At 40.2% G+C, this 26,625-nt stretch overlaps 1 protein-coding gene across 4 annotated transcripts in view; it reads right to left on the bottom strand.

Annotated features, from left to right (window-relative positions):
* CCSER1 (coiled-coil serine rich protein 1) overlaps nt 1–26,625 on the bottom strand; it is an 814,997-nt gene that overhangs the window by 461,483 nt on the left and 326,889 nt on the right. For all 4 annotated transcript variants that reach the window (XM_081959555.1, XM_081959558.1, XM_081959556.1 and 1 more), the window contains exon 6: nt 24,942–25,152. In XM_081959555.1, the coding sequence (XP_081815681.1) occupies nt 24,942–25,152 (211 nt within the window). The remainder of the gene's footprint in view (nt 1–24,941; nt 25,153–26,625) is intronic.

Raw genomic sequence — 26,625 nt, 5'->3', positions numbered from 1 at the left:
TAAGATATACCTTGTGTGGCTGTTTAAAGCTTTTAATAATCCATTCCTATCTGTCTTAACATTATGGCTGATTTGCTTCTAATGATCATTTATGGAAAAAAATGTGAGACTTCTTTTAGTTAACTAGTTAACTCTACTGTACAAAACTGCTGGCCTAGACTGATCTCAAAACTTCTGAAAATCATTTATTGCCTGTCATCTGTATACAGGCCCTCAACTTATGACAATTGAGCCCAAAATTTATGTTGCTAAGTAAAACATTTGTAAGTAAGTTTTCCCCACTTCTTGCCACAATTATTAAGTGAATCATTGCAGTTGTTAAGTTAGTAGCATGGTTGTTAAGTGAATTTGGCTTCCCCACTAACTTTGCTTGTGAGAAGCTTGCAAAAGTTGATCACATGACCCCGGGACAATGCAACCATCAGAAATATGAATTAGTTGTATTTTAATACTTTTCTATTTTTCCTAAAATACAAGTAGATAAGTTAAAAAAAACGGTACAAGTGGATCTACTATTGGGAAGTAAAATGTTGAAGAGAAAATTATTTTTGATGTAAATATAAAGTCAGAATCACTGGAATGCCACCCCAAGAATCCATCAGAGAAAGAAAATAAGCAAGGGTAACAGTGGAAAGGAGGGAAGATGAGGAGGGAAAGGAAGAAAGGGCAAAGCAGAGGAAGTAAGGAAGGGGAAGAAAGAGGAGGAGAGAGGGTAAGGAGGAGGAGGAGAGAGGAGGAAAAAGAAAAGAAGATGGAGTGGAGGAAAGAAGAAGGTAGAGAAGGGAGGTTGAGAAGACAGAAGGAGTAGGGTTGTTGCAAAAGAAGATGGAGGTACGGGGTGGCAAGAAAGTGACCCCAACTGTGTTCTCTATATTTGTAAGAAGATATGGATAAATGTGAATCGTTAATAGATAAATGTTAATAGTAGTTATACAAATGTATATTTGTGAATGTATATAAAGAATTTTTTTAAAAAATATCCAAAAAAAGAAAAAAAAGAAATATGAATAAGTATCCTAATTTTGATCACATGACCAAGGGAGTACTGCAATGGCCATAAGTGTGAAAAAGGGCCCTAAGTCACTTTTTTCCAACTGGTTGATATTTATGATGGTTCATCCGTAACCTTTTGACAAGCAAAGCCAAGGGAGGATTCACTTAACAACCATATTATTTACTTAACAACTGTTGAGATTCACTTAACAACTGTCTTGGTCAACAACAGAAATTTTGAGCTCAACTGCACCCACCCTCAGAAAATAATCTGATGGTGACTGTCCTATACATACTTGGTTGTTGTTAGTTGCAAAGTTGTGTCCGACCCATCGCGACCCCATGGACAACATTCCTCCAGGACTTCCTGTCCTCTACCATCCACTGGAGTCCATTTAAGCTCATACCTACTTCTTTGGTGATTCCATCCAGCCACCTCATTCTCTGTCGTCCCCTTCTTCTTTTGCCCTCAAACGTTCCCAGCATTAGGCTCTTCTTCAGTGAGTTACTTGGTTACTAGAATGGTCTTCTCCAGTATATACTTGGCTACTAGAATTAATTTCCGTCTCCTTCCATCTGCTGTTGTCAATTAAAACTTCAGCATCAAAAGCTCTTCTTTTTTTTAATAAAGTTTTTTATTTTATTTTTTGTTCTCTATATATACATTCACATAATTATTATTCTTTTTTAGAATAAAAGGGAGGGAGGGAGAAAAGGAGAAGGAGAAGAAGGTGGTGTCAAAATAGTCGAGGGATGGTAAACAAAACAACCCGAATGGAATATTACAATCCAAGGCAATAGCTACCTTATTCATATGAATTCGAGGTCATAGTCCTGTTCTATAATATCAGATTACACAAAGGCATTTTTTCCCCAATGTAAGTTAGAGTCCTACACTAGCATAAAGATGACCTTTGGCAAGAAAGGAGACATTCTTCATACCTGCAGTCCTTCTCAGAATAAGGATGAAAGATTCTCTCCAGGAAGCTGCCCGCTCCCCAGACAATTTCTTTTATGAGAATAAGTAATAGGGCAGTTTTCACACAAACACCATGCCTTGCTTCAGTACTCTCTTTCACACCAGATTATTTTTATTCCAACAGTCAATTTCAGGTGAAAAGACCCAAAAAGTTGTTCCAAATCACCAAATTCTGGGGGGGAAAAGCCTACGTACTGTGAACCTGAATCGCTTAAAAGAGCAGTTGCATGAAATGTCATAATCTATCAAAGGTGGTGCTGATTTTTTTTGAAATGAACGCTGTGTTGATGAAATTCAGTTTGAACTTTGGACAACCTGTTTCAGTTTTGCTTTCTTGCTACGTAGTGCTATTTGGAAATACAGACCTACAATGAAATATTTTAACTCGCGGATGCATCACAAAATATCTGTGTAATGATTAACGTAATTGCTTTTATTATTTAAATTACCATGTTTCCCCGAAAATAAGATAGGGTCTTATTTTCTTTTGACCCCTGAAATAAGCATTTGGCCTTATTTTCGGGGAGGTCTTATTATTTTTGAGGTGAAGGAGGCGGCCAGTGTGGTCACCTCATGGCTGCTGCTGTCTTGCAATATTTTCAAGGAGGGCTTATTTTGGGGGGAGGGTTTATTTTAGCGCATGCGCTCAAAAGCCAGATTGGGCTTATTATCCAGAATGGTCTTATTTTCGGGGAAACAGGGTATTACTATAATCCATCCTTCCAATTTGTCCCTGCTAGAATCTAATAAATTCTGGCTTGAAACAGAATAAAATTGTTATGTTACTTGATGTTCCTCCATCGTGCTCAAAGAGGAACTTGACATCTTTTTTTTAAAAAATAAAAAGTTGTTATTTTCATTTTTTATATATAGTTACAGGTATACATTAACATAGTTATTCTTATTTATCTTTATCACTTTTACATGTTTGTTTTTCCCATATAAAAAGTTAAAATATACATCCCGTGTTGCTTTTCTTACCATCCCATACATCTATTTTGTATTGTCACCACCCTATTTTTTTTCTTTTCTTTTCACCCTCCCTCCCTTCTATACTTTCTTTCTTCCTCTTCTCCTTTCCTTTTCCTACTTCCTTTACCTCTCTCCTACTCCCCTCTTCCTATTTCCCCTCCTACCCTCTCTCATTCTCTTTCTATCCCTTCCTTCCTTCCTCTCCTTTCCTCTTTCTTCCTTTTCTCTCCCTTCCTCTTTTCTCCTCTCCTACTCTCTTCCTTTAGAGCAGCGTTTCTCAACCTTGGCAGTTTGAAGGTGTATGGACTTCAATTCCCAGAATTCCCCAGCCAGCAATACTGGCTGAGGAATTCTGGATGTTGAAGTCCACACATCTTCAAGCTGCCAAGGTTGAGAAATGCTGCTTTAGAGGAACTTGACATCTAATGGGTTGTGGGGTGCCAGTGATATGTCCGCAGGTGGTTGGTAAGGCCTATACAGGCATGAAATGTTCTGCCACCTGTCAGACAGACATGTGTGGGCACTATTGTTGCAGCATTTGCAGCTCTGGTTTTGCGGCTTTTTTGCTTCTGTTGTGCTATGGTTGTCCTTCTGTCCTCAGATGTCTGGCAGCCTTGGTGGACCAGTGTGCGCCCTGTTGATCGATTTTGTGCCAGGATTTCCCAGGGGGAGGTGTCAATATCCAAGGACTTGAAGGAGGCTTTCAACATGTCTTTGTATCACTTCCGTTGTCCCCCATGTGATCATTTTCCTTGAGACAGCTTACCATGGGGCTTCCCTTGAGATGCACTCGAAGACTACAGTTGGTCCAGAATGCGGCCGCGCGGGTGATTATGGGGAGTACTAGATACTCCCATATAACACCTCTCCTGTGCGAGCTGCATTGGCTTCCTGTGGTCTATCGGGTGCGTTTCAAAGTTTTGATTACCATCTTCAAAGCGCTCCATGGCACAGGACCTAGCTACCTGCGGGATCGCATCCTGCCCCATACATCCCTACGACCAATCCGCTCTCACAGGGAGGGACTTCTCCGGGTGCCGTCCACTAAACAATGCCAGAGGGCGACACCCAGGAGTAGGGCCTTCTCTGTGATGGGCCCAGCCCTTTGGAATGACCTCCCCCTCGACATTAGGATTACCTCCGATCTCCGCTCCTTCCGTACAAAGCTCAAGACCCACCTTTTTCAATTATCTGGCCTGGCTCAAACATAGTTCCATCTTATTCTTCCTGACAGTCTTTTTTAAATTAGTAATTTTAAACTGGGTATTTTAATTTCTAATTTCATTATTATTATTTTATGTATTGTAATGTTTGTTACCTCCTCTGTGTAATATATATATGTGCTTTTATTTATTGTACGCCGCCCCGAGTCCCTTGTGGAGAGGGAGCGGCTAACAAATCAAATAAATAAATAATAATACCATAGAGGAGCTGTTTGGGGATGTGGTGGTCTGGCATCCTTGCAACATGGCTTACCCAGTACGTCTGGGGTTTCATCAGCAAGGTCTGAACTGATGGCAGGCCTGCTCTGGAGAGGACTTCTGTGCCTGGCACCTTGTCCTACCATGTTACTTACAAAAATACAGATAATTAAATATCTAAGCTGTGTTTATTCTTTGCTCATATTAGAACACAAGGTTTAAGCCTGAAATTCTGCACACATTTATCTAAGAATTAGCGGGTTTTAATTTAAAAGTGATTCTTTCTGAGCTGAGAGACAAAGGTGTAGACCTTTAATTCGTTAATCAATCTGCAGTTATTAGCAGTCTCTTAAAAGAATCATCTGGTCTTTCCTTAAAATATATGCTTCTAATCCTACAAAGGCAAATTGTTTTCAATAGCTTCATTTAGAGTGCTCTTTAGATTTATTTTAATTTATAAACTGGATGAAGCACTCACAAGTAGGAGTGTCTCCTTTTTCAAACTGACGAACATCTTGACTAATGCTTTATATTACTGTCAAACTCCATCGATAAGCAGCAATAAATAAACACAGTTGTTCCGATTACTTCCTTTTCACGCATATGTATAAATGTTATAGAAAGATATAAGAGAAACTGCTTGCTATGCTATTATAACTCAGACTAAACCTCTGAAAAAGCATATTCGACCAAGTTAAGGATGACAGTTTAATGGGTTGGTACACATTTTGTGTCTGCTCACAACCACTTCAGAATATAATGTTACAGAAAGCCGAAAGGGAAAAGGATTAAGCGCATAGAGCTTATATCCATACGACATATTTAAGGATAAACCTGGGCTAACAAAACATAAAGTTGACTTCATATAAAATTTACATCCAACTAATTAAATTGATTTGTGGTTTAATGCATGCCCTGGTTGGTTCAAAGGACATGGTAAGACAATGCTGAGAGATTAAACTGCCTGGCATCTTAGCCTGGAGTGAAGCCAAGTAAGGTATTATATTATTATTATTATTATTATTATTATTATTATTATTATTATTATTATTATTATTATTATTATTATTATTATTTTCAATTTCCTGAGGTTTCTGGAGGATTAAACACTTCTGACTCCAAAGCCATAAACATTTCACATGCAGTTGTCTAGAAGCACAAAAACATAAAAGTTATACAAAGACTGTAAATAAATAAATAAATGCAAAGCACTAGCATGTCATTCCATTTAACTGGACAGCACCAATTAAAGTAAGCGAAGTAGAATCCTGAAGGACCTCAGACACGGTAGCCATAAACAGAGCTGGCCAGGAATAAAATATTATCTTGCCTTTGCTCTCTGCCATCAGAGCAGAGATCGTATTCAGCCGGTTCTGACTGGTTCTGGAGAACCGGTAGCAGAAATTTTGAGTAGTTCAGAGAACGGTAAATACCACCTCTGACTGGCCCCGACCCCATCTATTTGCTGTCTCCCGAGTCCCAGCTGATTGGAGTCCCAGCTGATCGGCTGGCTCTTCTTCTGTTGCCCTGCACAGGAGAACAGAGCTGGAAAGCAGGTTGTTGGGGTGGGGCGGAAATGGGGATTTTGCAGTATCCTTCCCCAGCCATGCCCACCAATCCAAGCCACACTCACCAAGCCACACCCACAGAACCAGTAGTAAAAAAAAATTGAATCCCATCATTGCATTAGACATTGTCGAAAGTCAATGTTGTACCATTTTAACCTCAACAGCCATCAGCATTAGAGGTTTAGGAAGGAATCTTAAGCAAACATCTACATATAGACACTTTTGGTTAGTCCTACTATTGAATTCACAGATGGCAGGAGGCCAGGTTTTGATTAACCATGGCATGTTAAATTAGCCACAGTTGGCCAGGCTCACAAAACATGCTAAATCAAGAGCAATTTCCATTTCAAAAAGTAAAAACTGCAATAGGGCTTACTACAAACAATTGAACTGGCTACCTTCTAAGCTTAGCCCATACAGCAGCAACCAAATCAAAACAAATGAGAAAAGTTTATGCTCTCTGGGTGTGTTTAAACAGCCACTTCCAGAATTCCCAGGCTGAAGGACCATGCTGTTTGGGGAAATGGAAGTTCATTCAATCTTCTGAAAGCTTTTGGCTAAAAAATCATGCTTTTTATTGTTTCCGTTCTTTTTAATCTACCTTCAGATCTTTTTAAATTGCAGTAAGACTTTTTGGTTTGTTGTTGTAAAAACTAACATTAACTACTAGCCTAAAAATGCACAAAGACCTTGGGATTAAAAACCCAGGGAAGAGTTTGTGTAAATTTATCTGAGTAGAAATGAAATAGGAGGAGGAGGGGGGGAGGGGGAGGGGGGAGGGGGAGGGGGGAGGGGAAAGAGGAGGAAGAGGTGGAGGAGGAGACACCTTGTCTATTATGTAGTTTCACAAGCCTCTTTAAATAGGTACTCATACATATTTACATGCTCATAATAATAATAATAATAATAATAATAATTTTATTTGATTAGCCGCAACCCTCTCCCGAAGGACTCGGGGCAGCGTACAATCAAAACGAATAAAAATACACATAAGACAAACATATATACAAAAAGAACAGAGACATATACATATGTGCATGGAGGAGAGTTGACTTATAAGTGAAAGACAATTAAAAACACAATTTAAAATCCCCTTAAATAAAATTACTAAATTAAAAAACCCATCAGGAGCGATACGAAGTTATGGTTGAGCCAGGCCAGCTATTTGGAAAAGGTGGGTCTTGAGCTTGACACGGAAGGAACGGAGGTCAGTAGTGGTCCTAATATCCGGGTGGAGGTCATTCCACAGGGCTGGGCCCGCCACAGAGAAGGCTCTGCTCCTAGGCGCCGCCCCATGGCACTGTCTGGTGGACGGCACCTGGAGAAGTCCCTCTCTGTGCGAGCGGATGGGTCGTAGGGATGTATGGGGCAGAATACGATCCCGCAGGTAACTAGGTCCTGAGCCATGGAGCGCTTTAAAGATCGTAATCAAGACCTTGAAACGCACTCGATAGACCACAGGAAGCCAGTGCAGCTCGCGCAGGAGAGGTGTCACATGGGAGTACTTGGTACTCCCCATAATCACCCGCGCGGCCGCATTCTGGACCAACTGCAGTCTCCGAGTGCATTTCAAGGGAAGCCCCATGTAGAGAGCGTTACAGTAGTCCAGGCGAGACGTCACCAGCGCATGGGTGACTGTGCGTAGGGCGTCCCGGTCCAATAGGGGGTGCAATTGGCGCACCAGGCGAACCTGGTGGAACGCCCCCCTGGCCACGGCTGTCACATGTTCATCCATGGACAGCCTGGCATCTAGGAGGATGCCCAAGTTGCGCGCCCGCTCCACGGGGGCGAGTTGAATGCCCCCAATGGCCAGAGATGGAATTATCTGGTTGAACCGGGGAGCCGGAACCCACAGCCACTCCGTCTTGGAAGGGTTGAGCCTGAGTCGGTTGTCATCCATCCAGATCCGTACGGCTTCCACACACCGGGACATCACTTCGACGGCCTCGTTGGGGTGGTTCGGGGTGGAAATGTACAGCTGAGTATCATCAGCGTACAGATGATATCCCACCCCGAAACCACGGATGATCTCACCCAGCGGCTTCATGTATGTGTTGAACAGGAGTGGCGAGAGGACCGACCCCTGTGGCACCCCACAAGTAAGGGGGCATAGGGTCGACCTCTGCTCCCCTGCCAACACACGTTGCGTCCGGCCAGAGAGGTAGGAGCCGAACCACCGCAAAACGGTGCCCCGGACCCCCAACCCCTCCAGTCGGCGCAACAGGATACCATGGTCGATGGTATCAAAAGCCGCCGAGAGGTCTAATAGGACCAGGATAGAGGAACAGCCCCTATCTCTGGCCCTCCAGAGATCATCTACCAACGCGACCAAGGCCGTCTCTGTGCTGTGCCCAGGGCGAAAGCCGGACTGGCGCGGGTCTAGATTCTCCTCCAGATGTCGTGTAAACTGAGAAGCCACCACACTCTCTACAACCTTCGCCAAAAAGGGAAGGTTGGAGACAGGACGATAATTGGCCAGCTCCGTAGGGTCCAGGGAAGGCTTCTTGAGCAAGGGTCTCACCACCGCCTCTTTCAAGGCGGCCGGGAGAGACCCCTCACCCAACGAAGCGTTCACTAGGCCCAGGAGCCAGTCGCGTGTAACCTCCCAGGATGCCAGTACAAGCCAGGAGGGACACGGGTCCAGTAAACATGTGGTAGGTCGCAGTCGTCCACGCAATCTGTCCAAATCCTTGATGACAACCAAGTCAAACTCCTCCCAAAAAGGTTTCTCAAGACTCGCCACTGGCGTCTCGACTGGGCCACTGAAGGGGACCCAATCCTTCCGGATTTGAGCGACTTTATCCTGCAGATATTTCCCAAACTCCTCTGCCCTACCCTGTAGAGGGGCCTCCCGCGGCCTCTGAAACAGAAGGGCGCGGGACACCCGAAACAGGGCGGCAGGGCGGTTCTCTGCGGATGCAATGAGAGCGGCACAATATTGACGTTTGGCCGTTCTCAATGCCACTAGGTACATCCTTAAATGGGCTCGTACCTGTGCTCGGTCAAATTCGGATCGGGAGGATCTCCAACGACTCTCTAGGCATCTCTTGCGGCGCTTCATCACCCTTAGCTCCTCGGTAAACCAAGGAGCCAGGGTGGATCGTTGCCCGGTTCAAGGCCCCGGTAGTCGCATTATTCCACGCGGCCACCAGGTCCTCTACCCGAGGGCAGGTCAGGGCTGCAGGAGGTGGCCCAAGCTCCGTCTGGAACCTGTCTGGTTCCATCAAGCGCCTGGGGTGGAACCATCTAGTGTTTTCCGGTTCCGCCTCCCCGCAGCGAGGGGTAGCACCAGGGAAGTCAAGTCGGAGGAGTGAGTGATCTGACCATGACAGAGGAGTGATGGTTAAATTCACTCCTCCCAGATCACTCAACCACTGGCGAGAGACAAAAACAAGGTCCAAGGTGTGACCTCCCTCGTGTGTCGGGCCTTGAATCATTTGAGTCAGGTCCATGGCTATCATGGAAGCCATGAACTCCCGAACCCCCTCTGATGCTTCTCCCACCGACGGCAGGTTAAAATCCCCCATCACTAGAAGTTTGGGGGTCTCAACCGCCACCGATGAGATCAGCTCGAGGAGCTCAGGCAGGGTCGCTGATGTATGGCAGGGAGCCAGGTATACTATCAGCAGGCCCAACTGCCTCCCAGGGCCCCATTTCACAACAAGGGATTCACATCCGGACGTCTGTGGCACAGTGGACTCCCTCGGCTCTAAGTCCTCCCGGATAATCACTGCTACCCCACCGCCCCTTCCCCGGGCCCGGGGCTGGTGAAATGCTTGGTAACCTGGTGGGGACATTTCCACGAGGGGTAACCCTCCCTCGTGGCCCAACCAGGTTTCTGTTATTCCCGCGAGGTCCGGCTCCCCCTCCAAAATTAGATCATGAATGAGGGGGGCCTCATCCCAACTTAGTTATCTAGAAGTTCATTGAAAGGTCTTCATATGCATTCAATAAATTAAAAAGGCCGGTTATGAAGATACTGATTTCTGACGCAAGGAAGAATTCCACTATGCGTAGTTGCTACTGTTACTGATATGGTAAACACAATTTAATATCTGTTAGATCTAACAGCAAAATAGTAAATAACAGGCACAAAAGTTTAAAAGACTCCCCTCATTGCAGAGAAAGAAATATTAGGTACCAAGAACAGAAAGAGAAATATGATGCAGTTATAATGTGCCCTTGAGAAACTACATCAATATTTTGAATGGTCCAAACATTGTTAAAATAATGAAGAAGGTTAAGATAAGTGATGAAATTAGATCAAGGACAAACATATCCATATATTTTTTTAAAGGGGACATTAATGGGGATGTTGTCGAAAATGATATCGGGATTGGCAACAGAACTTTGAGGGCACGAGTAAAACTACATGAGGCTACCGTAAATTTAACTTCCCCCTTAAACATGAGAAAATCAATAGAGTATTTCATTATTTAACAATCCACTTTAGCACAGGGAATAAAGAACTTAGAATTTTTAAAATAATATTTGAACAAAGGGAACAGTAGAGGCATCTGTGGCCCACTAAACGTCACAGATTTCTGGTCTTCCTAACATCCTAAGAATTGGACCATGTTATCAGGGATTGCTGAAAATTAGTTCATCAAATGTGAAGGTTCACAGATACTCTCTCTTCCATATAGTCAATGAATTTATTCTTCAGATTCTGATTCTTAAAAAGCTTTACCAGGACTGTCTATGTGCATGAACCAGTTTTCAGCTTTGGAGTGCCAAAAATGAACATTTAGATTTCCGCATTCTACAAAATTTTGATACTATCTCTAAGATACTCTTTGTGTTTCTTCATTTCCCTCAGCTCTTTGATAAACCAAGGCACTGATGGCTAACCTTTTCCGGACCGAGTGCCCAAAGCGTGTGTGTGCACCCAAACCCCGAAAATGCAATGCCCCTGTGGCCCCCCACGCATGCATCATTGCCCTGCACATACACCCTGCCCCCACACATGCCTGTGCGGCTCCCACGCATGCACCCCGTCCCCTGCCCATGAGCAGCAGAGACCCGAAGACTAGCTGGCCAGCAGGAGGTGCATACACATCACGGCAGAGCTGAATTGGGGCAGTGGGTCACTTGCCCACAGAGAGATTGCTGCATGCTACCTCTGGCACACATGCCATAGGTTCTCCATCACAGACCCAAGGAATTGCAACACATCTGAGAGAGGAAAGAGGTTGTATCAGGGCAATCCAGTCAAGTAATCTCATTTCCTCTTATCCCAATGGGCAACTACAATCTCGATCAAACTGACCACCAGATCTTCAGAAATTTCCCCAACTCTCTCTGAATCCTGTAGGCACCTTATGCCCACAAACTTAAATGTCTTTTCTTTCTCTGCAGAAATCGGAGTGATTGGTTCATGATAAGAACCAGAACTTGATGACCTCCACTTTCTAATCATGTTGTGTCTACTCTGAGACCCCCCCCCCCAAAGTTATTGTGCATCAGGTCCCCTGTGAGGTGGTCATGTCCATGGTTATCATGGTGACTATGAACTCTTATCAACCTATTATTGTATCTTATTGTCCCAGTAAGCTTTGTTCCATCATAAAAGACTTGCTATCTAAAAGATCATTTTATGAAGATAATAGAAATGAGTTTCTGGCTTGCATTTTCTGATTAAGGAGGGACAATTCAGTCATGATAGCAATGCATTTGCACAATAACTAAAATCACACTAATTTATAAAAACGTAAGGGAGTTTCCATGCATCCCAAAAGCCTTCCGAGTTAAGCTCAAGACCCACCTATTCCAAGTAGCTGGCCTGGCTTAACCATGATCTAACTATATCGCTCCTGACGGGTTTTTATTAGTGTAATTCAATTGAATTTATTTATTGGGGTTTTTAAATATTGTGACTTTTTAATTGTTTTTTAGCTATCAGCCTACCTCCTCCTTGTATACATCTTATATACATCCTTGTTATATGTATGTCCTGTCCAGATTTGTATTGTCCTTTGTATTTTATTTGTTTTATTGTACGCCGCCCCGAGTCCTTCGGGAGAGGGTGCAGCTTAGAAATAAATATTCTATTCTATTCTATTCTATTCTATTCTATTCTATTCTTTCATACTTTCTAAATATACACTTGGTGTTTCTGTTGCAAAAGCTGACGCATGCTGCCCTATAATAATGACTACCCCTTGCAAATGCAATTGCTGACATTCTGACTATTATATTTTACAGCTAAGAAAGAAAAAAAATTAGTACTAATTAAACACAATACTGTACTGTAATATAAGCATGAAATGCACCACCTTCTGGCCATTGTCTTTACTCCGTCTGAGAGATACTTCAGGATTTGCTATACAGTAATATAAGAGAACTGGACATTTTGGATGTATAGAGAAGATTGAACAAACACTATATTGTAGTGGTGATCTAATCAATGATGGAAAACCATCAGGATGTATCAAAATATATATTTCCTATCTTCCTGTCCATGTTATCCCAGAACAATCTATCGACTTCAAGAGTGACTCTGTTAGATTTCCAATATTACACTAGCTTTTAATGAGCTACTAACCACATTTCAATTTGCAAAAGACACATGGTGTCAAGGCAAGGGAAAACTAACCCTTCTCTCCAATGTTGCAGGTCCCATCTATTAGACAAGTATATCTAGTGGGAACACCTGTGGAATAGCATTCCCACCTTGATGCTTTTCTGGAACGTACAGGGAAAATGTGGTTCTTTCAGCAGGCCTGGAAATATGGAGCTGCTCAAGTGGCTAAATTGTTTTTGTTGCCACCCTGGGATGGAGAATTTATGGATTTTTCTACTGTGGATTTTTAATTTTGTAAGCTGACCAGAATCACCAGTTGTGGATTGGATGGCCATATAAATGTGTGAATGAATGAATGAATGAGTGAGTGAATGAATGGTGAATGAATGAATCTGGACGTCCCATATCTAGTTTATCACAGAGATGCACAAAATAGTGAATAATGCAAAGCTCACACAGTCATGTGTGAGAAGAATGCTCATGATGTTTCCACAAAGCATCAGAAGTGTGATCAGCTGTTAAAAGTCCCTTGAACTTCCTGGTTATGTATGAAACCATCTTTAGCCAGAAATCATGCATATCTTAAAGGGATAACACATAAGAAGAAATTAATCTTGGTGAAAATGAAATCCTTGATATGAAAGTAAGGTTGGTGTCTGAACAAATTATTTGGTTCTGCGAATGACAAAAGGTGTTCAGGGCATGAGGAATGAGACTATTTGAAATGCTCCGCCCTTTAGGGCAGCCGTCCATGATCTCAGAGATTATATATAGACAAAATGCTTTTTTCTCACACAAGGTCACGACTGCTGTGATTTCCAATCACATGATCACACTTTGGCTTATGGCAACCCGCTCACATATACGGCCAGTCGCAGTGTCCTGCAGTCAGGTGACAGCAATTTGCAACGTGTTTTTGCTGATTCCCAGTGGGGTTTTTTTCAGAAATGGCAAAAAATGGCTATTGGTGATTATACAATCACTTAACAACTATGTAATTTGCTTAGTGACTGCAGTGACTTGCTTTATAACCATTGTAAAAAATAGTTGAAAAATTGATGCCTGATGAGGACTAACAATTTCTCCTTGCTACCTAACAGTCACAATGACTTAGATCCAAAATTGAGAGACAAATTGTGGTTATTAAGTGAGAAGAGCCTGCATATTATTTTCTAGTATCTTATCGCTAGAGCCTTTTCACCGACTTTTAATGATCAGTATGAATTAATATACAGAAATAAAGATATATTATCTTTCCTCTGACTGGCTTTCATAATTTTTAAGACACATTTATGTGTTACTGAAGGCTCAGGACGTTGTTTTCCTGTCGGTATGAATTTTTCACTCTTAAACTTAGCAGAATAACAGAGTTATAAGCGCTCTTATAGTCCAACCTCCTACTTCCCGATAGAAATATTTTATCTAATGTGTAAGGATGCACATTATAAAGAAACGACCAACTTTTGAAGTCATGTACTACTTGAAAGGAGTGTGTCTTCTTTCAGAAATAATTATTTGAAACACAAACTGAAATGTAATCATATTTAGTTTAAATTTGAAAGGCTAATTTAATAGGAGATAATAGGCAAATCCTTTTCTCACAAGAACACAGAGCAATTTGTCACAAAAACTGCAGACCAATTTGCATTATAATGGGTTCCCTTATCATTTCGGAGTATAATTGTTTAGAACATTTTGATACAATTACAGCAAACACCACACAGAGAGAGATTTTCAAGTTGTACCTAAGAACTGCTGACATTTATTACTGCCTACATAAATATGTGACTGTATGTTAGATGTTAATAAAGATCAGATGAGATACAGAAGATTACAGTCTCCAAAATAACATCTTCTAATCCATATGCACTTGGCAAATGTAAGTATTTTTAACACAAACTAGAAAGGAGGCTGTGCTAGCTGTCGGATGTGTAGAAAGTAATCTGTGAAATAAATCTGATTTCCCAGTGTTATTCGGCAACATCATTTTAAAGCAAGAGACATCAAAAGAGTTGTTTATTGGAAGAAAAAGATGCATGTTGTCAAAACTTGAGGCAAATAGAGATTTACATATTCATAAGAGTATGATGTTAGACTCAACGTGTACATGGGAGATATCTTCCATGCCTTACTATGGGACCAAATGTGTTTGTAACATGAGGGAAATATACAGTATAATTATATGTGATTGTACATATAGCTGGGCATGGTTCTGCCTGAGCTCATGTATTTCATCCTGGGGATACATCATTGCTGGATGGACTCCAGAGGTGGGTATTCGGCAGGTTCTGACCACTTATGGAGAACCGGTAGGGGAAATTTTGAGTAGTTCAGAGAACCGGTAAATACCACCTCTGACTGGCCCTCATCTATTCTCTGCCTCCCGAGTCCCAGCTGATAGGGAGGAAATGGGGATTTTTGTAGTAACCTTCCCCTGGAGTGGGGAATGGAGATTTTACAGTATCCTTTCCCTGCATGCCCACCATGCCCACCATGCCATGCCCACAAAACTGGTAGTAAAAAAAATGAATCCCACCACTGGTGGACTCTTAAGTACTAAAGAGATGAAAGAGGAAAAATTTTAGCATGGCATTTTTGTACTCAAACTGTTGCCTGGAGAATGGACTAAACATTAAGGATAGAAAAGCATGGCGTCCTTTAATTTAAATAAAGCATAAGGATATGCCAGACGGCATGGTGGCTTAGAAGTTAAGATGCTGGGCTTGTTGGCTGGAAAGCTGGGAGCCCAAGTGCAAGACCAAGCACCATGCAACAGAGTGAGCTCCCATCCTTGCTCCCGCTCCTGCCAACCTAGCAGTTTGAAAGCATGCAAGTGCAAGTAGATAAATAGGTACCACTTAGATGGGAAAGTAACAGAGCTCCGTGAGGTCATGCTGACCGCATGACCGTGGAAATGTCTTCAGACAGCACCTGCTCAATGGCCTTGAAATGGAGATGAGTGCTGCCCATTATTGTCGGCAATGAATAGCAGAGTAAAATCTGTAGAAGCTTTACCTCTTTAATAAGGATATGCTAAAATATGGAATTTATTTATTTATGTATTTATTTGATATTGCCAGCTATTTGACCACGGTGACTCATTCTTTGTCATAATTAGAACTTTGTCAGTTCACTGCTCTATATGCATAGTCTACCAATCAAGTTAGTATTCAACTGTAAACCTAATAGGCTCATGATACTGCACAGGTACAGTATATGTGGCACCTTGCTCAATAGTAGTAACTGTGAGAGGGATCTTGGAGTCCTAGTGGACAACCATTTAAATATGAGCCAGCAGTGTGCAGCAGCTGCCAAAAAAGCCAACACAGTCCTAGGCTACATAAACAGAGGGATAGAATCAAGATCAGGTGAAGGGTTAATGCCACTTTATAATGCCTTGGTAAGGCCACACTTGGAATACTGCATTCAGTTTTGGTCGCCATGTAAAAAAGATGTGGAGACTCTAGAAAGGAGTGCAGGGAAGAGCAACAAAGGTGATTAGGGGACTGGAGACTAAAACATATGAGGAACGGTTGCAGGAACTGGGTATGTCTAGTTTAATGAAAAGAAGGACTTGGGGAGACATGATAGCAGTCTTCCAATATCTCAGGGGTTGCCACAAAGAAGAGGGAGTCAAACTATTCTACAAAGCACCTGAGGGCAGAACAAGAAGCAATGGGTGGAAACTAACCAAGGAGAGAAGCAACTTAGAACTGAGGAGAAATTTCCTTACAGTGAGAACAATTAATCAGTGGAACAACTTGCCTCCAGAAGTTGTGAATGCTCCAACACTGGAAGTTTTTAAGAAGATGTTGGATAACCATTTGTCTGAAGTGGAGTAGGGGGTTGGACTAAAAGACCTCCAAGGTCTCTTCGAGCTCTGTTATTTATATTCTATGATTCTGTGGAAACGAAGGGAATATATAGCCAGCTTGCTTGCCTGCTTTTATACTTAGATGCCATCAAATCATTGCCAGGTCTTACCAACCCTATTTTCTGTTAACCTGATCTTTTAGGTTTTCCAATGATGCTCTCTTCATCACTGTAAACCTCCAGTCAGACAGAGAAAAATGCATGCGGTCCAATGCAAGTTCAGAAGCATATTCTGGCTATCGGAATGGCTGGTTACAGACACAGAGGGATGGGAAGCAATTAACTGATGATATGCACCGATGATATTACCTGGGTTGATAATGGAATGCATGCAAGAAAACAACCAAGCTCAGAGAGCACCAAGGACCCTGCAGCATTTCATGGAGGAGAATTGTGGCATCTCCTAGCCTTGACCAGATGAATTGTCTTGCAACTTAAACTCAAAGCCCAGCTGCCTCTTCTTTACCCAAGGTAGATATACATATACATGTACATATACATATACATATACATATACATATACATATACATATACATATACATGTGTGTGTGTGTGTGTGTGTGTGTGTGTTTTCGTAGATTTTCATGGGTGTAGGTATGCTGGTTTTGTTGTATTCAGGTCTTTTCCCGTGTAAGGTTGAGATTGTCTTTGCAACGTTTCGTGAGATCCTGCCGAAACGTTGCAAAGACAATCTCAACCTTACACGGGAAAAGACCTGAATACAACAAAACCAGCATATATCTATATCTATATCTATATCATCTATTCTATATCTATATCTATTATCTATCTATCATCTATCTATCTATCTATCTATCTATCTATCTATCTATCTATCTATCTATCTATCTATCTAAATATTTGCTCATACAAATGTGAAATAGAATATAATCATAAATAAGCTATTTTAATTTTTTTTCAATAGTTGATGATATACATAATGAATTCCTTATTCCTCTCTACCTTCTTTCTAAAACAGGTATTGGAAAATATCAATAGTGATGAAAATAAATGCTATCTCTGATAATACTAAATAGGTATAAATGTATAAAGCTGAATACATAGTAGAACTTGAAAATCCCCCCCCCCCCGCAGCCATATATCCAGGCTCCTAAACAAATTATTTTTAATATACAATACTAACCTACTTCACATATGCTAAGCCATGCTGTAGCTGTAGTATACTGAATAAATCACAGTCCTTGGCCAAATAATAAAAATAAAGCATTCATTTAATGACCGTTAGAAGTTATCAAGGTGTTAAAAAAGTGACTTATGACCTCACACTTACGGCTATTGCAGTGTCTCCATGTTCATAAGGTAAAAAATTAGATGCTTGGCAACAAGTGTTATTTGCCAAAGTTGCAACATCCTGGATTACATGATCACCATTTACAATTTTGCAATCTGGTTTCTGACAAGCTAAGTTAATGAGGGAAAATAAATTCACTTAATGGCCACATGATTTAACTTAATGATTGTGGTTATTTGCTTACTGGAAATGTTTTGTAAAGTTGGGCCCAACTCACTTAACAACCACATTTAATGAAAGAAATTCCAGTCAGAACGGTGGTCATAAATTGAGGATTACCTGTCATGAAGAAGGAAGATTGATTTCATGGATGGGAATCTGAGAAATTCTATCTTAAAAGATGGTTTTGCTTATATTTTACTTTATTTTTGATGCCATTCTTTTCTTAGCCTTTCTTTCCTTATGTTGAAACTTGGTCTCGCCTACTTTGGAAATATAGCTCTTCACATATTTAAACTCTTGAGTTGTATTGATTTAATATATTTTTGCACAGAAATGTATATCTCAAGATGATGAATACTGTAAAAAATTTAAAAAGCAAATTAATATGCCAGAAGAATCCCAGCGGGTTAAAAGAAAGCAGAATAATCCTATTGAGGAGGTCAATGGTTAGAGATTCATTATTGTGAATTTACTGTGAGTTATATATTTAAAAGGCAAAGCCTACGCTTTTTTTGCTCTCCTGCAAAATAAAAAATAATTCTGCTCCTCCAAAGGCAAAGAGCAAAACTGATTCTCCCAGGAGAAAGAATCTCAGGATGAAAGTGATTCACAGCCAGATATTTATTTTAGCTATCTCCATCCTGCACGACAGAGATAAGAGAACTGGTAGTCATCTTACTGTATCATTTGTAAGACTACAGAAATACTGGCAGTAGGACTTGAGTGTATCTTTGTTTGCAGGTAAGTTATCTTTCTACAGATTTGAAATTTTAAAAAAATGTTGCTAGGATAGAAAAAGAAGGCAGGGAGGGAAAGAGAAAGAGAGGGAGAGAGCTGGAATTTTCTTTCACACGTGAATGCTAGGTAAAAACACTTTCACTTGGCAATTAACCAGGATTGAAGTGGCGGTTCAAAGTTCACTGGACACTTTCCTAGTGTGAAATTAAAGAGAGCTTATTTTTGCTATACAGTTCTCCGTTGATGTGCAACAATTAGTGTTGATGTCAAGTTAAGGCTTTTGTTTTGTTTTCTTTTGACATTTTAAAATGATACTAGAAAATAGAAGCAGCAGCTCTGGGATCACCTTCATTAAATTCTTATTTATTTCTATTCTATTCTATTCGTTCATTCATTCATTTATTTAGTCAAGCATGTATTGGATAACATATATAAGTATAAACATGCTTTTGAATACATGAAATGGATACGAATAAAAGGGAACATTAGTACAGGGACGGTAGGCACGTTGGTGTGCTTATGTATGCCCCTTACAGACCTCTTAGGAATGGGGTAAGGCCGACAGTAGACAGTTTAAGGTTAAAGTTTTGGGGGTTTGGGGAAGAAACCACAGAGTCAGGCAGTGCATTCCAGGCATTGACCCCTCTGTTGCTGAAGTCATATTTTCTGCAATTGAATTTGGAGCGGTTCACCTTAAGTTTCTATCTATTGTGTGCTCGTGTATTGTTGTGGTTGAAGCTGAAGTAGTCACTGACAGGTAGGACATTGTAGTGTATAATTTTATGTACTACGCTTAGGTCATACCAAAGGCAGCGTAGTTCTAAGTTGTCTAAGCCCAAAATTTCAAGTCTTGTGGCATAAGGTATTCTGTTGCGAGCAGAGGAATGGAGGACTCGTTATCATAACTGCCTCCAAGAAAACTACATGCCTATGTTTTAAAAATTGAGCTTGAGCTCAGCCTCTCGTTATCTGTAATGTTAAAAAAAGTCTTTCTAATTCATTATGGATTACATCCTAAATGTCAATAAAGTGCAACTTTCTTAATCAATAATAAATAAATATGAGAGACTTATTTAACAAAAAAACCCATGAAAACTATTATGCAGTAGGGTCAGAATTCCAAATAGTTTTATTTTTGGATAACGGTCTATTAAAATTATTGAATTTTAATAATGTAAGCTAACCAGAGGCACCCTTCATTTTCACGGGAATAAATTTCTAAAAAGAAATGTGCTGTGGGATCTTTCCTATTTTTCTATAGTCCTAAACCAACCTCTCAACAAACCTGTTGCTCCTTGTTTTCCTATACAGAATGTCTTAACTTCTCAAACTAAATTATTGCAATAACTAGGCTTGTTGAATAAGCCAAAATGGTCTATTTCTCAAGCAATGGGCTCAAGGCACTCTGCTGAACTGGAAGCAAATTGTATTAATTTGCTATGGAAAGGCAAATATGGATTGGTTCATATATCAAGTTAAGTCATAAGAGAGATGATTTTGTCTATGTGATTTTTGCTTAGCAAGTTGTGTAATCACAGTTGTGTTTTATAAACTGTAGTTTATGGCCTAAGGGGATTATAAATCCAGTTCTTGTATTTATTTAATCCACTAGTTAATGGACTATCCACTACACAGTATGATGTACAATTTCAGTCAATGTGCAATGTTCAGCTTTGACTTAAATATCTTTATGCCCCTACATAAAACGTGTATGTTTAACAAATGATATGTCTAATAAATATAAAATAGAAAGTTTGAGGAAAATCTCCATCAGTTATCGTTGCAGCTAACAGGATGACGGTGATTGGTCACAGAGTCACCCAGATATTTATTATATGTTCACAACAAGGTGAAGTCACAGATGCCAGGTCTTTAGTTGATACTGGGCTTTGTACCAATCACATTCTTCCCAAGAACCTAGAAAGTCATAATGTATGAGTATATCATATGTACAAATTAAAGGAGTGTGACCTTTTTCAGTTGACAGAATTTTTGTCAACCTTCAGATTTTCTAACTACCATTCCAAAATTTTTGATATGGCACCCAGTGTGCCAAATAACACACAACCACAGCTGGTTTATGCCATAATTTTCAATTTGGATTTTCAGATCTGGATACTTTGTGACCTTCTCCAATTCTTTGCCTTCTATTCTAAGATAAAAGTAAAGATTCCCCTCACACATATGTGCCAGTGGTTCTTGACTCTAGGGGGCGATGCTCATCTCAGTTTCAAAGCTGAAGAGCCAGCGTTGTCCGAAGATATCTCTGTGGTCATGTGGCCGACATGACTAAATGCCGAAGGCACACGGAACGCTATTACCTTCCCACCAAAGGTGGTTCCTATTTTTCTACTTGCATTTTTTTACCTGCTTTCGAACTGCTAGGTTGGCAGAAGCTGGAACAAGTAACGGGAGCTCATTCCGTTATGCAGCATTAGGAATTCAAACCGCCAAACTGCCGACCTTTCTGATCGACAAGGTCAGCATCTTAGCCACTGAGCCACCGCGTCGCCTTCTATTCGACTACACCCTAATATTGCCATATTAATTATCCACACTTATTTTATTTTCAACCACAGTCGTATCTAGTGTTTTATGAACCAAAAAATTGTTATTAGTATATAAACAAAAATCTGCAGCCACATCTGCCAGTTCTTAGCCAGTGTTGGCTTCCATAGGAAGTAAATTCAAGTTAACGTGCATTTAATGTATACGGGTGAAATCCAAAAGCAGGGAAGAATATAACATTTTGCACTTGCCTATTTATTGTTGCTTTGCATATTTGAAAATTATGTTTGACATAATTTTGTTGACAAAATTGTGTTTGACATTTTTTTTTCCCTCAAACCAATTAAGCTGTTGGGAGACTCAATTACTATATAACATGGGTTAGGAACTCCTCAATGCCCTCCATCTTATCCCTCTTTTATTTCCTCCTTGCTTTTTATTAACAGAGTGGAGGAACTCATTAGGAACCTTGCTATCATTAACTTTGCCTTCTTCATTATGACAGACATTTTATCTCTGCTGTCTTTAAGCACCACCTCATTTAGTCCACAATTATTCAGACTATGAAAGGAATGGTGCATATTCCATTCACTCCTTGGTTGTATGTGAGAGAATAATCTTTTTATATGCAGATTATTTGAAGTGCAAATGACTCAGAAAAAGAAATCGGGTTCCCCGGCTCCATTGCCAAATCATTGGAATAGTTGGCCTAAAGTAATACAAGAAATGCCAAATTTTCTGAACTAGAAAATTTGCTCTTTGGATTTCTTTTAAAGGGAAATATTTAAAAAATAAATACACAACAGAGGTGATATTCAGCAGGTTCTGGCCAGTTCTGGAGAACCGGTAGCAGAAAATTTGAGTAGTTCCGAGAACTGGTAAATACCCTGCTCCCATCTATTCTCTGCCTCCCGAGTCCCAGCTGATTGAGAGGGAATGGAGATTTTACAGTATCCTTCCCCTGCCACGCCCACCAAGCCAAGCCACGCCACGCTCACAGAACCGGTAGTAAAAAACGTTGAATACCACCACTGATACACAAGTATGGAGAAATGAGTATCTCCATAATGATGCTTTTGTAGCCACTACTATCGTGACTGTGTGTATGTTTAGTCCAATCCTCAAAGTCATCATATTCAGCTTTCCAACTCAACTTGGGATTCCTTGAATAACCACCAGGAGTGTGTCTGTCTGACAGAAAATTGAATAAGGATAAATTATTTTCAACTTTATTTTTTAATGATTAAATGAAAGCAAAAGCAGGATCAAAAGAATGATTCTTCCCTCCTGTATGATGATCCTTCAGTAATTATTCATAACAGTTCTGTATGAAAAGTAACAGCAAAGGACTGAATTTCATATCAACAAAAAACATAATTTGTAACTGGATGGCAAACAGATACTGAAGCAAAACAAACAGGTGGCTGGAGATATATTACTACACTGTTGTCAGAATCCATTAACCATAACAATAAATAAAGGCACATTTATAAAATGACAGTTGTAATATTGAAGAACAATATTATGGACAATATTCATATTTAATGTATTCTGAACTGGTACAGGATTATGACACTTTTAGCACACATTATTTGAAAAAGTTTGTTTTAAATTGAGATTTATCCAATAAATGTGTAATGATGTGCTGGTTATTAAAACCTTGTTTAGAAAAAGAAAATACCTGGAGAGATTTACAACTGAATACTTCTATAAATGCCTCTTAAGTTGTTAGAAATTTGGAGATACTATTGGCCTCAGAGAGAAAGATCTATAGCAGTGATGGATAACCTTTTTGCAAATTGCATGCCAAAAGCGGGGAGAGCGTGCGGGGGTCACACATGTGCGTGCCCACACCCATAATTCTATGTGCCTGGGTCCTGCGCATGTGCAACCCCTACACTCCCCACGCTTTTGGCATGCGATGGTACAGTGGACCCATTTCCGCCCCCCCGGATGCCCACTGGAGGCCCCCCCCCAAAAAGCCCATTTGCTGACTTCTGATGAGCCCAGAAGACCTGAAAATCAGCTGGCCAGTGCGCCGGAGCTGAGCTCTCATGCCCACCAATATGGCTCCGCATGCCACCTGTGGCACGTGTGCCATAGGTCCGCCATCACAGATCTATAGTATAAAACCTTTATTTAAACCTCCTGCAGGAATAGTGCTAAAACTGATCATCATGACTGCTAGTTATTGATTTCACAAATCCCAGAATCAGCTATTTGTATTTTTACACAAACTTTCATTTTACAAAGTTTCTAGACCTCCTTTCCGTAAATATATGTCTAATTATGGACAGGCTGACAGAATTAGCATTTTGAAGTTCCTTTATATGTTTGGAACATTCCTGTTGTTCTTCATATTTATTCTGATATAACAGTAATGTGCATTTTCCAAACATTGCTTTTGGGCTTTTGGGGTTTTTAATTAAAAAATCTGATGTATTTTCTAATCCCAAACCTTCCAAAAATATATGTAAAGTCGTATCACAATAGGAATTCATTTATGAGTTTCTTCCCAACATTGTAAAATAGCAAAAGTCCATTGAACAAATACCATTCAATATATACAGTATATATATCCACTATCAAGCATTGGTTGATGACTTTCATTTATAAGTCACAGTGTTAGCACAACAGATAACAATTTTACATTGACATGTCTGGATTCAATACTTCATTCCATCTTCAAACTACATGGATGAGTCTGATCCTTGTGTTATTCTCCCCGCCACCTGTTCTTCTCATAGGAGTACAAGAAAAATAAACACATGCTTTTCTGCTCATTGTAGTTTATCTGATTAAACGAAGGTCAAACTGAAGTTCTAAATCTGGTTTGTTTAAATAAGCAATAATGAAAATAATTGTGGTTTAGGTTTGGGCAAACCAAGTGAGAAACAAAAACAGAAGCAGATGCTCCTAATCTCCTCAAATTCTCACCTGAAGTGAGAATACCTGTACCAGTGAAACGTAATTTAACATAACAGCAAGGTTACCATTTCACATGCAATACTTTCAGCGAAGCAGTTGCTACGTAAATTTCCAATAGCTCTTCAGAGTGTCCAGATCTACTTCAAGTCTTCCAACAGAATGCTTAAAACATTACTGAAATGGATGAATATTGATCTACCTGCATGGCTGAGAGATCAAATGGCTACTTGACTATGTGGCAGGGGTAAAATTCAGCAGGTTCTGACAGGTTCTGGAGAACCGGAAGCGGAAATTTTGAGTAATTCAGAGAACTGGCAAATACCACCTCTGGCTGGCCCCAGAGTGGGATGGGAATGGGGATTTTGCAGTATCCTTCCCCTGCCATGCCCACCAAGTCACACCCACACAACCAGACGTAAAAAAAAAATGAATTTCACCACTGCTATGTGGCCATCTGTAAAAGATACCACAAATATTTCACATGACCAGAGATCATTATAAGTCAAGTCAATAAGATCCCAATACGCTTTTATTTATTATTTCAAACTTGACTGGCATCCTAATGTTTTCTGACTATCTCTTCATTCCTTTTTTCACTTGGGTGACAAATTCCTTCTGTATTTAATCACACCACTTGCTCAAATCAAGTATTATTCTATTCCTCTTTCCATTCCCAGTCCCTTCCATTCTATTTTTTTTTAGTTTTTCACTATGATTTTGCCTGCTCTTGTAAACAAAAAATAGTTTATTTCTTCTCCTACCCATAATTGATATTGCAAAATAGACCCACTGTTACCAAGTTCTGACCATTAAGAATATCTAATAGAACATCTTTAAGAATAATCATGGAGTTCAAACAATGATTTTGCAAATATAATAAAGTGATCATTCTTTAGTGGCCCAATCGCATCATCATTACTATTATTTTTTAAATGGTACTGTTTTGATCCTTTAAACGCATACCTCTTGGAGAACTCTCTTCATTTTCAACAGCATTGTTTTTACTGCTGTGCAGTCTTGCATCATCAGCCGGAAGGGCAGAGATTCTAGACCGCCCCCTTCCTCCATGGCGGCAAAAGGCCATTCTATAGATGGGCTGTTGGCCAGCTGGTTCACACGAGGACATCGTGCTTCCCCTCGATCCACTTCCTTGGATAACTTAAGAGAAAGGTTCCTGTCAAGAAATAACATCCATATGTTAGCAAGCAATGCTAATGTGGGTGTGGGCGTGTGTTAAGACAAAAGGATTAAAAAGATGAAGCACTATTCAAACAAAGGCCTATTAACTTTCCCTACATCCCTGCAATCTTCGGTACTTTCAGCACAATGATCCATAAATCTATCACATCCCAGTGATTTCTGAAGAACCTGAAAGCAAGGTCCTATACTCAGCCCATTACTTACCTATTTAAATCTGAGGGCAACATCTCAATTAATAAGGAAAAGCTATAAAAGCTCATGATCCTTCAAACACTTTTAGAAAGAGAAACGGATTCAGATTCATAGACAAATAACTTGGGGCAATAAATTTCAAACTTAAAGAGCAAAATAAAAAAGGAAAAGAATACCAATAAGGTAATGCAGACAGGAGAAAGAGAAAGAGGAGGAGATGCAAAGCGCTAGTTAGGAGACAAACAAGATTTTTTCCAGCATACATAAGAGACTGAACCACGAGAATTACTTCGCTGTCTATATACTTTATTCCTTGTGTACATTTTGGTTCTACTTTTTCTCTCAATAAAATCCTAATAGCTGTCTTTGTAGCAGATCACTTTGAATTATGCTGCCAAGTTGCATGCAACTTTAAATATAAATGGTCTTCTTGCCTGAGCCCCACAGTAATTATGCATAATTAGTTCTTAATCAAAATTAAAAAAAACAAAATTATGTTCATGAACACACATGCACATACTAGAAGAATCTTGGTTCAGTTTGCATCTTCTAATGACCAAGGACACTATTACATACAATCATGCCCTCAAAAATATGATATGAAAAATATGATATCAAAGAAACCTCTCAAAGTTATAACCAACATAATATTATCAGAGAAAGTATAAAGTATAGTACTATATATTCTTACTGTATTCCACCCTGGGCTATGCAAGCTATTGTTGTAATAAGTCAGGGGTGTGTTCCTGCCGGCATTACTACTGGTTCGGCATGCAAAAAAATTTGCTCCCCGCGTGTGCACATTTGCAGCTTAAAAGGTCTGCGCACAACATTAGAAAAGGGAAAAAATAACATTTTTCCAATGAAGATTGTTCTGCGCATGTACAGAGCAGAAAATCAAGATGGCGCCGCCAAGCATAGAACTGGTTTGGGCGCATGTCCACTTGAGTTACTACCTACTTGGCCGAACTGGTCCGAATTGGTAGGAACCCACTTCTGGAATAAGTAAGCACAAACCATATCTATATATAACAACAAAGTCAGAATGAATTGTGAAAATAGAATGCACAAGGGTAAAAATGGAATTTCTGGAAACTTCAGAAGTTTTATGATGATCTCACAGGATGTAACTTTGAGGACTTATCAAAGAGAAGAGAGTGTCGAAGTATTCTCTAAAGCACCTGAGGGTAGGACAAGAAGTAATGGATGTAAATAATTAAGGAGAAATTTCCTGTCAGTGAGAACAATTAATCAG

This window comes from Natrix helvetica, assembly GCF_964273705.1.
Source record: "Natrix helvetica genome assembly, chromosome: 7".
Classification (NCBI taxonomy): Eukaryota; Metazoa; Chordata; class Lepidosauria; order Squamata; family Natricidae; genus Natrix; species Natrix helvetica.
Note: the sequence above shows the minus strand (reverse complement) of the source record. Positions and strands in the feature narration are given on the sequence as shown.